Below are 14,886 nucleotides of genomic sequence, written 5' to 3' on the forward strand. Positions count from 1 at the left end.
GCGGTACTCCGTCACTATTTTCAAACTCCACCCCAACCGCAGCCCATGTGTGATCCCCCTATAAATTTTTTCCATTTCCACCACTGGACCATCACTTGTATGGAGGTGGTACTGCCGAAAGCGTCAAGCAGAAGGCAATCCCGAAGTCCAGTGATGCATTCTGCCTGTGCGGGGCTGTGGCCCTGGCTCCCACAGAGGACCATGGCACTGCTGGTCTGTAGAAGTCAGTGATGACGGCTTAACGCCACTATTTATACCATTCCTGAACCTTGTTTTCTGTGCAGCAATGTACTCCACTATTCAAGTCTAAAAGTATTTCAACGCTGCCATCTATTGGCCAAATAGAAAATCGAATTCTAAATACATCTTCCTTTGAAAATCCATTGTCGTTTGTTATTTCACCACCATTGGATTTCTTACATTCTTTTTTTTTTTCATTTTTTGTTTTTAAATAAATCTGTTTGTTTTACAGGGCGATCCATGGTAGACAAACCAAACAACAAACATAACCAAAACAAGGTCGCATTGCATAGGTACAGTATATTGCATTTGTAAAACATTGAAGAGAAGTGAGGAAACGGGTGAGAAAGGGTTATCGAAGAGGGGAGCGGGGGTAGTGGGGTCTCGGGCCCCATGGGTCCAATCACATGGGACGTGCCCGTGCCATGTGTTACGCAGTTCCAGTCCATTTCCCCAGGACCATCAGGAACTTCTCAGGGCAACCCAAGGCATTATATATGCGTTTCTGAAGGGATGCAATTCAGTCCATTTACTTGTTCCAGCGACTAAGGCTCAGTCCATCCGAGGATCCCCACATGGAGGCTATAACCCTCTTTCCCGGTCCCAGTGCCACAGAGAAGAATATTTTTTCGCACTTGGTATACTCCACTTCTCCCCATATCCCCCAGTATTACCATCTTCAGGTCCTGCGGGACTGGAGACCCCAAAACCCCAGTGATCTTGCAGATGCATCTGCACCAGAGGTCTTGTATAATGTCACAGTCCCAAATCCTGTGGAAGAAGGTTCCTTCCAACCTTAAGCACCGCAGACAGACTCCATTATCCACTACCCCCACCTCATCATTGAAGCACGAGAGTGGTAAGCCTGGTGCTGCATTATATACTGTATTAAGCAGAGTCTAGTATCTATGCAAAGCTCCCTTGGGAACATTAGTGCCTCCACCCATTCTTTCGACTCCAGCGGGCCCACCACCCTCTCCCATTTGTCACAGAGCGGAGACAGATCCTGGGCCCCAAAAGCGGTAATTACCTGGTAGAGTGTTGATGTAACTTTAGCCAGGATCCTGGCGTGGAGAATGTTTGCCTCTAAAGGGGAACACTTTGGAATCTCGACCAACACACCGAACTGGGCTCAGATAGCATGCGTTAATTGTAGGTGTCTGTAGTGCTCCCCAGTAGATAGTGCAAACCTGTCCTGCATGTCACTAAATGGCAAGAGGTGCCCGTCCTGTATCACATCAGCTGGGGTCTGTATTCCTTGCTCCTCCCACGTAGTGAACTGCCCCATTTTCAGGAATTCGGGAATGTGCATGTTGTTCCAAAGGAGTTGGGCCAACCTCGGTCTTCCGCCCCAACCAATATGATGAGTTTTTGCCCAGACTTTGCAGATTTGTCGTATCCTAGTGGGCATATCCGACATCTTTCTCTCTCTCTGTCCCATACAACACTCGAAGAGGTGGAATTGTGCCCATGCATCTGATCGCACCCCCTATGTGTAGGAGCCCAGGATCCCCATGAAGCCAGTCATTCACCACTCCCAACTGTGCGGCTTAGTAGTAAGTTCGGAGACAGGGTAAACCTATTCCCCATTCCCAGACAGAGCGCCAGAGGGTTTTTATGGCTATACAGGGCTGTTTGCCTCCCTAGAGGAGTCTCCGGGGGATAACATCTGTGGATGCGAAGTTCGTGTGGGGGATATGGAGCGGGGCGTTCTGGAGGACATACTGGAATCTCGGGAGTGAGAGCATTTTAAAGAGGGCCACTTTGCCCATTAATGTCGGTGGGAGGGATTGCTGTTGGGTAACCAGAATTTAAAATCTTTCCACCACCCATTGCAGATTGAAGTGAAGGAAGTCGTCAGAGTTGGGGCAGATAAACTGCGGATGGATACCGAGTAGGGGCAACGCCATGGGATCGCATCGACCCAGCCAAGTGGTTGGGGGATAGAGGGGGGGGAGCAAGAGTACAGTTTTCTGGTTGTTCACTTTGAGACCACAGAATTCTTGATATTTCATGAGGATGATCATTACTATCAGAAATGAGGTCCTGGGATTGCTCATGTAGACAAGCGGATCATCTGCGTAGAGCGAAACCCGGTCTTCCCCCTCCCCACGGCCGTAAAAATCCCAAACCATTCCACTGACATCCTAAGTATAATTGCGAGCGGCTCTATGGCCAGTGTGAATAGCAGGTTCCCTGCCCAATCAAGAAAGCCCTGGAGGAAATCCCGTTAACCCAAACCACTACTTCGGGGGGAGTCAGTATCTTAACCCAGGACATGTAGTTGGCCCCAATCCCATGCGGTCCATAATATCCCATAAGGCCTCCCATCCTGACTTTTTCGAAATCAACAGCCGAGAGTGCAAGTGGGTAGTTTATCGAGGCTGCCTGATCAATAGCAAATTGATTGTAGACTCATCCGGGTTTATCTGGGTGGCATGAATCCACATTGGTCTGGGTGCACCAGGTAGTGTATAACCCCAAGCCGTCTATTGGCTAGGACGTGGGCAAGAACCTTGCTTCTCCGTTGATGAGTGATATTGGCCTGTAGGAGGTGCAGAGTTCAGGCAGTTTCCTGGGTTTCGGGATCACTACAATGGCTGCCTGCCTGAGATCTTTGTGAAGCTTCCCTTCTCCTCTGGAGCGCACCAGCATGCGGTGCATGTGACCTATTATCAGTTCACCCAGTCGCTTCCAGGTCTCCACCGGGAAGCCGTTCGGTCTTGGAGTTTTCCCGGATTGAAGTTGGGACAGGGCCGCCACCTCCTCCTCCCCCTCTGTGATCTCAGCCTCCAATTTGTGTGGCTGGTGCTCTGAGAGCCTGGGGATTGCGACGGAGTCTAGAAAGTGTGAGCTCTCAGTTCCTTGCAACGCCACACAGGGGAGTAAAGACGTTCATAAAAGGTGGCAAATGCTTCTGCAATCTCATCGTCGTCAGAGAGTAGCTTCCCTTCTCCTCTGGAGCGCACCAGCATGCGGTGCATGTGACCTATTATCAGTTCACCCAGTCGCTTCCAGGTCTCCACCGGGAAGCCGTTCGGTCTTGGAGTTTTCCCGGATTGAAGTTGGGACAGGGCCGCCACCTCCTCCTCCCCCTCTGTGATCTCAGCCTCCAATTTGTGTGGCTGGTGCTCTGAGAGCCTGGGGATTGCGACGGAGTCTAGAAAGTGTGAGCTCTCAGTTCCTTGCAACGCCACACAGGGGAGTAAAGACGTTCATAAAAGGTGGCAAATGCTTCTGCAATCTCATCGTCGTCAGAGAGTAAGTCCCCCTGGCCCCTCGTATGGCCTGCATCTGCCCCCTGGTCCTATCCCGATTTTCCTGCCATGCGATCTTTATCCCTGCTTTGTCCCAGTTTCATATATCTGACTGCGCTGCCCAGTGAGCAGTCCTCGCATTATCGAATGCCAGATTCCTTAGGGCCTCCTGGGCCGTAATAAGAGCATCCTGTGAAGCTTCTGTCCCCGATGCCAGAACCCCTCTTCAGCCCTAGCTGCACTTTACTCTGCCTTAACGATTTCACAGGTTTGTTGCCGGCGGTGGGCCCACACCAGAGAAAGAGACTATCCCCGGAGCACTGCCTTGTAGCCCTGCCATAGTGTTATCGGGCTGTCGACTGAGCCTTCGTTCGGGGAGAAATATTCTGCCGTATTCTGGGAAGAGTCCGTCTACCACCTCAGGGACACGAAGGTAGTATGCGTTGCAACGCCAGGTGGGTTTGGGTTTGTTTCGAGATGCCCCTGGCCAGGTACATAGCTGTCAGCAGCCTGTGTCATGTCTTGCGGGACAAAGAAGTAGTCTATACGAGACAGACTTGGGTGCATAGGAAAAGAAGAACCCAGGGTCTGTGGGGTGCGATGTTCGCCATACATCCACCCACCCAAGTGCCATCGCAAAGGAGTTTAGTTTGGTCGCGTGGTCGGGGTTCCTAGTGCAGTGCCCATGTGCGTTCTGTTTAGTTTATTTGTACTGCACACAGAGCCCGGAGGCACTGGCCACTTCCATCACCTCGTTAAAATCACACCCAGTAGTCTGCTTGTTTATCCAGCATTCCTGCTTGGAGGTCGTTCAGGAGTTCAAGTGCAAGTGGGGGGTGCACATACACTGCCACTATTCCCCAGATGTGCCCCCCCCCTGTCACGAGTTACCACCACAAAGTGCCCCCTCGGATCCGCCTGAACCCCCCCCCCCAAGCTGGAATGGGACCCTTTTATATTTGAGGGTCATCGTTCCCCTTACCCCACTAGAGAATCCAGCATGAAAGGCTGTTGCGTAGTTGGATCGTCGAAATAAACCTGCATTCCGTGCCCATAAAGTGCATCTCGGTGACCAGGGCGATATTGGGTGAGTGCCTATTCAGGAAGTGAAGCACCAACCTGCGCTTAATACTGGAGACCAGCCCATTAACATTCCATGTGAGCAGGGTTAGTTGGCCCTCATGTGCCATTTGTGTCAAAGGAGGTGTTGGCAGGGTGCAGGCAGGGTTCACCCCCTTTCAATTGTTTCCACCCCAGAGAACCCCCTAATAGTATCCAGCACCGTGCCCGACCCCTTGCTCCCAGGCTTACTGAGTTCATATATCTGGGGCCGGCAGGGCACGTGTCTACCCCCCACAATCACCCCTTTCAGTGAACTTTGCGACCAATCAAAACAACCTTTATAAACAAACACCTGCAACTTCCCCCTTCGTGGCTTCATACCAATCGAAGACTGCTGTGAAGAACAACAGTCCCCGCAACCCACCCTGTATTCCCCACTCCCCCCCCCCAACCTGAAGCACCTATAGCCCGAACTGTCCGCCAACAAGACGCCAAACCACAGAATAGAACATTATGGGGGTGTTTACCCCGACTGCGAATACAAGTCACACATCATTAGGCAGCGGCCGCCTGTATTGGGTCCCCATGCAGTGTCAGTCCACTACAGAAACCTGAGTGGCGGTATAAGTGGTCATCCATTCTCGTCTCCAGTCCGAAGAGGTCCTGATGGTTCGGTGACTTGGGAGTCCAACTGCGGTGGGGGATCAGTCAATCCTTGGTCTCTCCCCAGGTGGCCCTTTTGTTGACTGCAGCGGTGGGTTTCCAGCCATTCCCATGCCTCTTTAGGTGGGTGACACCCTCATGGTGCACCTTCAGCTCTGCTTGGAAGAACTGTGCCTATTTTATGGACAAGGACTGGGGCTTCTTTTTTACTGATTCAAAAGACTGTTTAGCCCTTTGAACCTCTGGTGTAGTCCGGATAAAAGCCAATGCAGTAGCCGTTGTAGGTGATGGGGTCAGTGACTCAGGCCATCTGGAGTATGGCATCCCTATCTCGGAAATTCAGGAGTCTCACAATGATTGTACATGGTGGCGTGCCGGGGACCGGCCACCCAGTCGGGATTCTGTGTGCCCACTCTATTGAGAAAAACTTGGAAAGTTTTAGGGGCAATAGTTTGTTGAGCCATTGCTTGAGAAAGAGCTCAACACTGGGCTCCTCCTTCTATGGGACCCCAAGGATGCGTATATTATTTCGGCGCGCTCGCCCCTCGTTATCCTCCACTCTTTTTCGAGTTGGGTCACCTTTTGGGTGATTGCGGCCAGTTGCTTTTCCATTTGTATGGCTGTATCTTCAGAGTTTCATGATCCTCTACTCCGTCTCTCCCACCCTCAAGGCCTTGTTGTGGAGATGTTGTCGGAGAAAGGACACCTCTGTGGACAGGCCCCCTACCTTGCCCTCCATAGACAATCTCGACTCCTCAATGGCCTTCATAACGTCAGCTAATCGTTCATGTCTGCAGTTTCTGAGGCTTGGGTCGTGGGCCACTGGTGGGCTCTCACAATGAAGTGATCCATTTTGCTCTATAGGGCCTGTCGTTTGACCTTGTCCTTTACCATTGTGTGTTCTCAAATCTGGTATTATGGGGGAGACCACTGTCTACGAGTCGATCATGCACAGGATAGAGCCCCGAAGTGGCAATGGCAATGTCCCTTGTTAGCACTTGCGATTGTGTGCAGTGACCCCACTCCGGCACACTATGGATGGGGGTAGCAAGTCGGCTTGTTCCAGTACTCTCTGGCCGGCCGACCCAGGTAGATGTGCGGCATCTACTGATGGGTAGATGTTTGGGGGGGGCAGTGGGGCAGTGGTGCGGGGGAGGAGAGAGTCCTTGTCGTTATTGTGTTTCTGCCCTGGAGTCCTAGGGCTCTACAAGCAGAATGTTTCAAATGTCTATTTTAGGAGGAAATGGGGTCCTGACGCTAGCCCTGGGACCAGGTCTGATCCGGTGTCAAGAGTAGGGTCGCCCCTGGCCACTGCCACACTTCCACCCCTCCGGTGGCCTCTCAGCATTTGTCCCCCACCTTCTCTGTTTTGCGCCAGAGGCAGTTATAAACCCATTAGGGTTGTTGCACCACTGTACCAGTTGGGAGGCCCCCCCACAGCCTGACCCTCCGTGGTGGCTTCTTGCGGTTCTCCCAGGGTGTACAAAGCCACCAAAGTCAATACCTCCACCACTCTCGTGCAGGGGCAGAAAGCATCACCACTCCCCCTCAGCTTGTGTCTGCTGCCCTTCCAAGGGCGCACTTGCAGGATGGGGCTCCTGTCATGATACCCCTGCAGCGGCACACCAGGCCATCACTCTGTCTCAGTGTTGGGCACTGCAGGCGGGGGAAGGGCCTCCCTCTGGTCCACCCAGTCTCCAGGTTCTGAGCCAGTAGGTTCCAGGATGTCCTGTGGGCTACCGCAAACCACAAGGGGTTGCTTGAGGATATTCTCTGCCCGCAAACAGAGAAAGGCACATGCTGCTCTCTGTCCCTCCACTGACGCCGTCCCGGCGGTCCTTCGTGGGGTCAAGCCTCTACTGGGCTCAGGGGAGCCACCACTCTAGTAAGCAGGATTCCAGCAGAGCCATCCACCCTCCAGTAACAGCGTGGGGTGAGGGGGGCAAGGATATAGCCGTGGGCGTTCCAGGGAGTCTGCAGGTCTCTCCGCTGCTGCTCAACCTCTGTGAGCCTGCAGGCATCCACTGCGCCACTGAGCGCTTTCAATTATATGCTGGCACTCCGTGAATCCACGGGCAAGGAGCCGTCCATGCAGACAGCGTCCAAAGTGTCAGCAGCAGGAGACTTCCTTTGTGCACCCGCAGTTACACAGGCAAGACGGTGCCGGCGTCCCTCCGGCAGAGTCGGTTAGTGGATCTCGAGCTTCCCAGTGCTGATTCACGCCAGGAAGGTCTCGGGTTAGAGCCCTGCTATTCCGCCACTGAATTGCAGATCGTTTAATTAGCCACTGCAGGGGACCAGGATATTGTAGGATGATGTCGCTGGGAGCGAGAGAGCTCACGTCCGGATGGGCACTTAGCGCATGCGCAGACCCGGATTTCTTTCATTCTTGCGTTCTGTAAATAGGTCCCTTCATCAAGTTGGTAGCCCATTTTCTTTGTTTTACATAATAGCAATATTTAGGGCCCATCCAGTCCTAAAAATCAGATATTTTCTTGGGCCACACATTAAGGGGCTGCTCTGTTGCAGGGAGATAATTTGTCATGCTTTGGAATGCACTGTGTTTTCACATTTAATTTGGCTGGAAAATATTTGCATGTTTGCTTAAAAAGCTCATCTGTGGCGGAAGAAATCCTATCCAAATGCCATAAAACATCATATGATTTAAACTTGAAGGCGCTGTCTGTAAAAACAACTTCTTTTAGATGGACTGATAACAATAGGAAAAATGTGCAATTATGTGTTGTATTGTTCACTCTCAAAAATTGATAGACCGCTTGGTACCCTGCCGAAGTACTCAGTCTCCTCAAAAGAGGACGCTGCGATATGTGATGAGTTAACTGATAAGTTATTGTGCATGTGTATAGTGCCTTATATACCATTGGTATGATCTCAAAGCGCTGTGGGTTGAACTCCTTCGGGGACCGTAGTCCAGGTCAGTGTAGAGAGTAGGGTAGTAAATAGTGCTTGTGTGCACTCACTATGTGTGAGGAATTCAGCCATCCGCATGGGAAGAGTGCGCTCACATGGGCTTTTTTGTTTGTTTAAAAGAATGAATGATGGGGCCATTCTCGCGCACATTTTCCACGCTCACCGCACAGCAGAAAAATAGTAATGTACTCTGGGAGGACATAGCTTACCAGCGCCACCCTCCCCTGTCATGTGTAGCTGACACCTGACAGCCATGGGTACATCAAAAGCAGCCTGATTAGAATTTCAAGGCCCCATGCATTTGCATCTCCATTGTCAAACCTTACTGGTGGTGGTGAATACTAAAGAATGTTAATTAGCAGGCCTCGGGGAAGGTCTGGGTGCAGGAAGTGACAATGGAGACCAGACGCCAACACCTCTTTGTAATGCAATGTGTCAACTTGGTGCCAACACCCCTCCTTGGTATGAAAGGACAGTGAATGTCCTGTCTGGAACCACTCCTTTCAGAGCAGAGAAGTATGTGAATTGTAGGAGACGGAAGTATGCCTGCAACCCCCTACGTCAAAGGAGGCCTGTGTTGTCTTCAAAGGCTGCATAGGCCTCAGTTAATTAGGGAGACACTTTGATGTACAGCAGACAGGAAGATGGGTCAGACTTAGAAGTATATGTTGTCATCCTTCCTTTGACTGTTGCCAAGCGCCCTGGTTCTGACCTGAAGCATCACTGAAGATTGTTGGTGGAGACCCAGGATTGCCTCACTTAAGTTAGGTTTGGCCTGTACCAATCGCTTGGCCCCGTTTGGCTTTAAAGAGGGCTGACCCCTCACTGATCAGATCATCTGAAAACTTTGCAAGGAGTAAGAAGAAGGACTCATTTGGACCCGAGATGAAGGTACAGTCTACCTTAATCCTCCGCCAGGGAAGCAAGATCCCTCCCCTAAACATCTCCCAGGGAACAGAGGGAGATACCGGTTAAGATTTCTGAACTCTGACCTGGTGGGCAGTCGTTCAGAAGGCCAACCTAGTTTCTTGGAACAGGGTAACCTTCTGGACAAGCCAGACCAATCAAGGTAGTGTTGATGGCCGTCAAGACTAGGTCTCAGGATGGGTGAGGGTGACTGAAAGCCCACAATGAGCACACAGTAAAGGACACTACACATCACTCCCAGTCAGGTGTGTATATATATATATATATATATATATATCAAAAATACATATACACTTATTCAAGGCCTTTGAAATCGAACACAAAGCAATTATCAACAGTAATACTCAAACCAACACAACACTACTATGAAACTTATATACAGTTACCCAGTGGCCTAAAGAAATAGTGCACAGAATGAGACCACAACCTATGGAGAAAGGGAGCAAACAATGCAAATACAGTTCTTCGTCAATCCCTAAATAATAGGCAGTCCAGTCCTTAAGAAGAGTGGAGCCTAGCTCTCAAAAGTACTTTCGGATGCTGGTGCACGCGATTGTGCGGTAGAGCGAAAACGGGGTCTCTTGCAGGGGCTATAGCAACTCAGGAAGGTGGATGAGGTGATGAAGAATAGGTTCCCACTAATCAAGCAGGGTCTCCCCATGAGGGCAGAACAGGTTCCAGGAGTTGGGAATAGGACGGTAGCACAGGCTACCTGTGGAAAGGTGAGTGGCCCTCAGGGGATACTTGTGCGTAAAAATGGATGGATGCGCTGGGGGCCATCGGTAAGGGTTGCAAGTACTCACCGACCGCAGGCGCACTCCGGACCAAACTTCGAAAGTTGAGTCCACTTCGGTTGCAGGTTCAAATGCAGCAATTGCTCTGTGGCGTTCAGCGGCTGAGTTAGTGATGATTCCGTGGCAGGTCAGTGGCAATTTCTCTGCTCCTGGTGAAGGGATCAGGCCAGTGTCACTGCAGCAGGGTTCAGCGCACAGAGGGGCACTGCAGCAAGGCATCTGCGAAGTTTGTCACCACAGCTGAGTGACACAGTGACCGCATGATCTCAGGCTCAGGCGTACTCTCCTAATTCCAGACCTAGGTCACCTAGGTGTACAAAACTCGGCAGGAGAGGGCCTTGGACCCAGTGCTTATGATCTACCAACTCGAAACGTCAGCAGTTTCAGAGCAAGGGTCCTGCGGAAGCTGGTCAGTTTGCTGGTTTGCCCAGGAACACATCTGAAGAGGCTCACTTGCAGGTTAAGACGAAGGTGCTGTGAATAGTTGTTCACACTATATAAATGAGTCCAGTGCCTTTGCAGATCACCTACTTCGATCAGATGCAGAGGGATCCTGTGGGACAACAGCGGGCTCAGGGTGCCAAACCTTCCAGTGGGTCACCAGTGGTTCCTCGACTCTGCTTCTTAGCTTCAGGATACTTGGATCCTATCCTAGGTTCACTGAGAACTCAAGAGATCGACCTGTTTTGGGTGTTTGGAGCCTTCTCTTATCCAGAATCTCCTTCGCGCCAAAACGAAGAGGACCCAATGGGAGATCTGCTCACATACAGGCACACCAGATGTGGACCAATCCCGGACCACTGTGGTCCCAGTCATTCCCAGCACACTAGACTCTCTGGCACCCAGGATGTGTATTGGAAGTAGACAGTCCAGCCCACATCCTGGAGCTGCACACACAAGACATGCAGAAGCCCGCGAAAGCTTGATGTTTCACGGAAGAATGCATGAGCAAATACGGACTGACCCGGGTCTGCTCGACCTGGGGAAGGCAAAGGGACAAGATGGCCAAAGGACAGGACAAAGAACCTTGTGGAATGGTCATTTTGGAAACAAAATGTGAACCACAAGCTTCCTCCTGCTCCTGTTTCTCTTGTGACTATCAGTCAGATCCAATCAGAACACATACCTCAAGAGTTGCTAACTGCTGCCGCTCCAAAACAGACCACTTTACATAAGAAACAGCCCTGTTTCTTATCCAAAAGACCTGTTTTATTCAAAAAGATGTTCTGGTAATTACTCTGGTTGCCTATACATACTAATTCATACACATATACAAAAACGTATAAACAAATCAATATACATTATACACAATTGCATTCATTCTGGGTAAGTTCATTTTTGGCCTACAATATTGTACCATGGAGTTTTTCATACCCTTGCATCTGTTTTTATAGAGGTTCAAGTGGGTGTAAGAGCCTCTTTTTCAGAGCGGTGTCTTAACACAGTGTAACAAAAGACAGAATCACATCAACTTATTGCCTGAACCTAACTGGACTAGGATTATTTGTGATGGTAACACTTCACAGTTGTTTGTTGCATTTTCTCAGAGTTCTATAATGTCTCTGTGTTCCTTCAGTCTTTTCTTTGGGTACCTAGCACCGTTCCTGTGGGGTGCTTGTTGATTATCACCCTCCTTTTCACTTATAGAGAGAGACAATGGATAAACAAAAGTGTTGTTGACGCTTTGCATTTCTGCCTTCAAGAGTGAGATATTCCACATCCATGCGGTGGTCTTCCCTTTTGATAGAAAACAGGCCTTCTTCAGGACAGAGGAATTTGGAATAGATGTTTAATCTTCTAATCCCATATTTTCATAATCTACAGTTTAAAAAGAGAAAGGGCAACAATGTCAAAAAATGGTCGGTATGCTCTAGGTTACTAGAGAATATGGGTATTGTTGCGGATCACTAACCTGATTAGATGAACCAAACAAGGACAGGTAACCAATTGGAATGCATCAAGAACTACGCATGTTGTATAGATGCTTGTAAGTGAAAATCGCAGGAAAATGCAATTTTGAATATAGCATGGCATAAACTGTTGTGTGCAAGATAAGTGTTGCATCTATCACTTCAAGTAGACAAACAGAAAAGGGAACACATGTTCCTACCTCAACACAGGTGAGTAAATGAGCCTCTGTGTGTGATTGTGGAGCCAAGGAGCTTCTCATCTAAACTATCCAGCACTGGATGAATAAGGTGTCTCTGCTTCAACAGTTCACTGTAATAGAAAAAAACAAATGAGGCATTCTCTGTGTCTGCCACATAATCTTTCAAAAGGCAGACAAGATTTGCTGTATTATCATTGGAACTATTAGTCCAGCTGTGCACTTAGTCCTAGTGTTGATGGAAAATAGCCTTGTGTATTCAAAAAATAACTGTGCAGAACTTATATCGCCGTGATGGCACCAGCGACAAATTTTCTGTGTTGAAATAGGAAAAACCAGCTTTAATGTGCACCAAATGCAAACCTAAATGACTGTAACATAGATCATTAGGGGCGCATACATGGATTGCTATACAATAAGGCAAAATGGGCACCTGGTCCCTGTATCAATGGTGAACCATCACCCTCGTGTCTTTACATGGATGCTATACGGTATTCATATATCCATTTTTAACCGTGATTCTGCTGGCATTAATTTACCCAATTCAGAATTAAAGAGAAAAGAGTTCTTACTAAGAGAAAATAGGACGGGAATACTTCCTGCTGTTCCCTTACGCCTGCGGCTTCCGTGTTTGGAAACATAACGCGTGACTGCGGCGCTCACACGCTGGGTAAACATTAAGAGACCAAAAACATTTCTTAAGTGGGCATTGAAATGGGACTGACTATGCAGTCCTCATCTTGCACGTACCACAAGAAGTAAACATCATGGAAAGACTACGTAAATCAATGTTGTATTGCATATTGCGTGGGCACAGTGTGTGACCTGTTGATAGTGCCGGCCCACCTGATGATGTTCATACAAATCATTTCGCCTGGAGTTATACATCCTACTTGCCCTAATCTGTGTTTGTTATATGCACCGGATATATGCACTCTTAGATCATACGATTTTGACTGCAATCTATATGCATACTTACATTATGCTTAAATGCAACTTTTTTCTCATGGTTTTATGTCCATTCACGATCTACTAAAGTGGTACACACAGGCCATCATATGGTATATGTACAAGAAAATAATAATTTGAAATTTACATCAAAATTAATATAGAAACACACTCGTTGTTCCAAATGGACAGGTATGTCAGCATTGTACAACATGCTATAAATATGCATCCAATATTGTGAAACTTCACTCATCTGTGTATGTTGTACTCACCAGATATATGGGCTCTTAGACCATACGATATTGATTACAATCTCTATGCATACTCGCATTATGCTGAAATGTAACTTTTTCATGTTATATACCTTCACTATCTACTAGAGTGATACATAATGGCCACCATCATATGGTATATATACAAAAAATAATTTGAGCTTTACATCAACATTACTAAAGAAACACACTTGTTTTTCCCAATGGACAAGTATGTCTGCATTCTACAACATGCTATAAACATGCATTCAATATATCCTTCGTGTTGCGGTGCCAGTGAACTTCAAATTACACAGGAGTTCGACTATCTCGGTCCCCACATTCCCATATTGCCACAGTATGATGTGTCGTCATTGCCATGCATTCCTGCTTTGTATATGACAATGCATTCTTTTTTTTTTTAAATACGTTTATTTTAAACCAAACCAAGGCAGGACAAATTATCAATGACATTACTTGAATAACACACCCATGACAGTTCACTTTTAGATCATACCCCACCACCACCCCAACCTCCAGCAGCCCTCCCCTAGTTCTCACGTTCCATGCGTACAGCCGAGGCCCCTGCAACTCAGGTAGGTTCCCCATCCTTCAGGGCCTATCGTGCATTAAGCGGTTTGAATGTCAAAGCGGGGAAGCACTGGTCGTAGTCCAACACCGGGTCCCAGACATTCTGGAAGCGGTGCAGCACTCCCGCCATTGCCGTGGTCACTTTTTCCGCGATCAGGATGCCCCATAGCTTGCCCCACCTGTGGTCTATGCAAGGGCCGTCCGGGGACTTCGAAAGCGGGCTAGAACAGTTTTACCTGCCAACAGGCATTGCGTTATCAGTTTCGCTCTGTTCCCTGAGCGGGGGTAGATCCCGGGGGTTGGGACCCCCAGGAGAACTGTTTCGGGCTCCAGGGGGAGTGCCCGCCTGGTAATTTGCTCAATCATCGCCAAGCAACGTTCCCAGAATTGCTGGATCTTTGGACACGACCACCACATGTGGAAAAAGGACCCAGGCTGAGAGCATCCCCTCCAGCAGGTGGTGCTCACTCGTGGGTTCATGTGGTGTAATCTGAGGGGGGCGAAGTACCAGCGTAACAAGAGCTTGTATGCGCATTCTTTATTGGTGATGTACGTTGCTGAGGAGTGGGTGCGCGTCCAAATGTCCACCCAGATATGGTCATCAATCGGGTGGCCCAAGTCGGCCTCCCATTGGGCCATGCATTGCGTTCTAGAGATTAGGAAGTCCTCCAGGAAGTGTTTATATAGGGAGGAGATCCTGCCCCAGCCTGGAAGATCCCTAAGCGTCAGTTCCAGGGCGGTGAGCGGGCGCGTGGCAGCCTGGAGGGTCTGGGGATGCGAGCACCAGTGACGAAGCTGACAGTAGGTGAACCTGTCCTTTTCCTGGAGTCGGAACTCGGCCTTACATTGTTCCAAGGTGCGAGGAGTGTTTCCCACGTACAGTTGCTCCAGGGTTTCGAGGCCGCCATCTATCCGATTCTGGAAATTATGTGGAAACATCCCTGGCGCGAAGTTTGGGTAGAGGACTTTGGGGAGAGGGGGCTTTGGCCTCTTGGGATTCCCTTTTGTTTCAGAGCCCAGTCCCAGGAGATTAGGGTGTGCTTGCTGGTCTGTAGGAGGTTGCCCCAGTGCTCTGTCCGGGCGGGCTGGATGTGTGGGAGGAATCGGAGGGGGAG

General features: G+C 49.2%; 1 protein-coding gene across 4 annotated transcripts in view; it reads left to right on the forward strand.

Moving 5' to 3' along the window:
• EDC3 (enhancer of mRNA decapping 3) overlaps positions 1-14,886 on the forward strand; it is a 787,882-nt gene that overhangs the window by 734,239 nt on the left and 38,757 nt on the right. For 2 of the 4 annotated variants that reach the window (XM_069624322.1, XM_069624323.1), the window contains exon 7: positions 473-533. The exons of the other annotated variants lie outside the window; for them this stretch is intronic. In XM_069624322.1, coding sequence (XP_069480423.1) covers positions 473-533 — 61 coding nt within the window. The remainder of the gene's footprint in view (positions 1-472; positions 534-14,886) is intronic. 4 annotated transcript variants of the gene reach the window in all.

This window comes from Ambystoma mexicanum, chromosome 11 (assembly GCF_040938575.1).
Source record: "Ambystoma mexicanum isolate Mex_15411 chromosome 11, UKY_AmexF1_1, whole genome shotgun sequence".
NCBI classification, from domain to species: Eukaryota; Metazoa; Chordata; class Amphibia; order Caudata; family Ambystomatidae; genus Ambystoma; species Ambystoma mexicanum.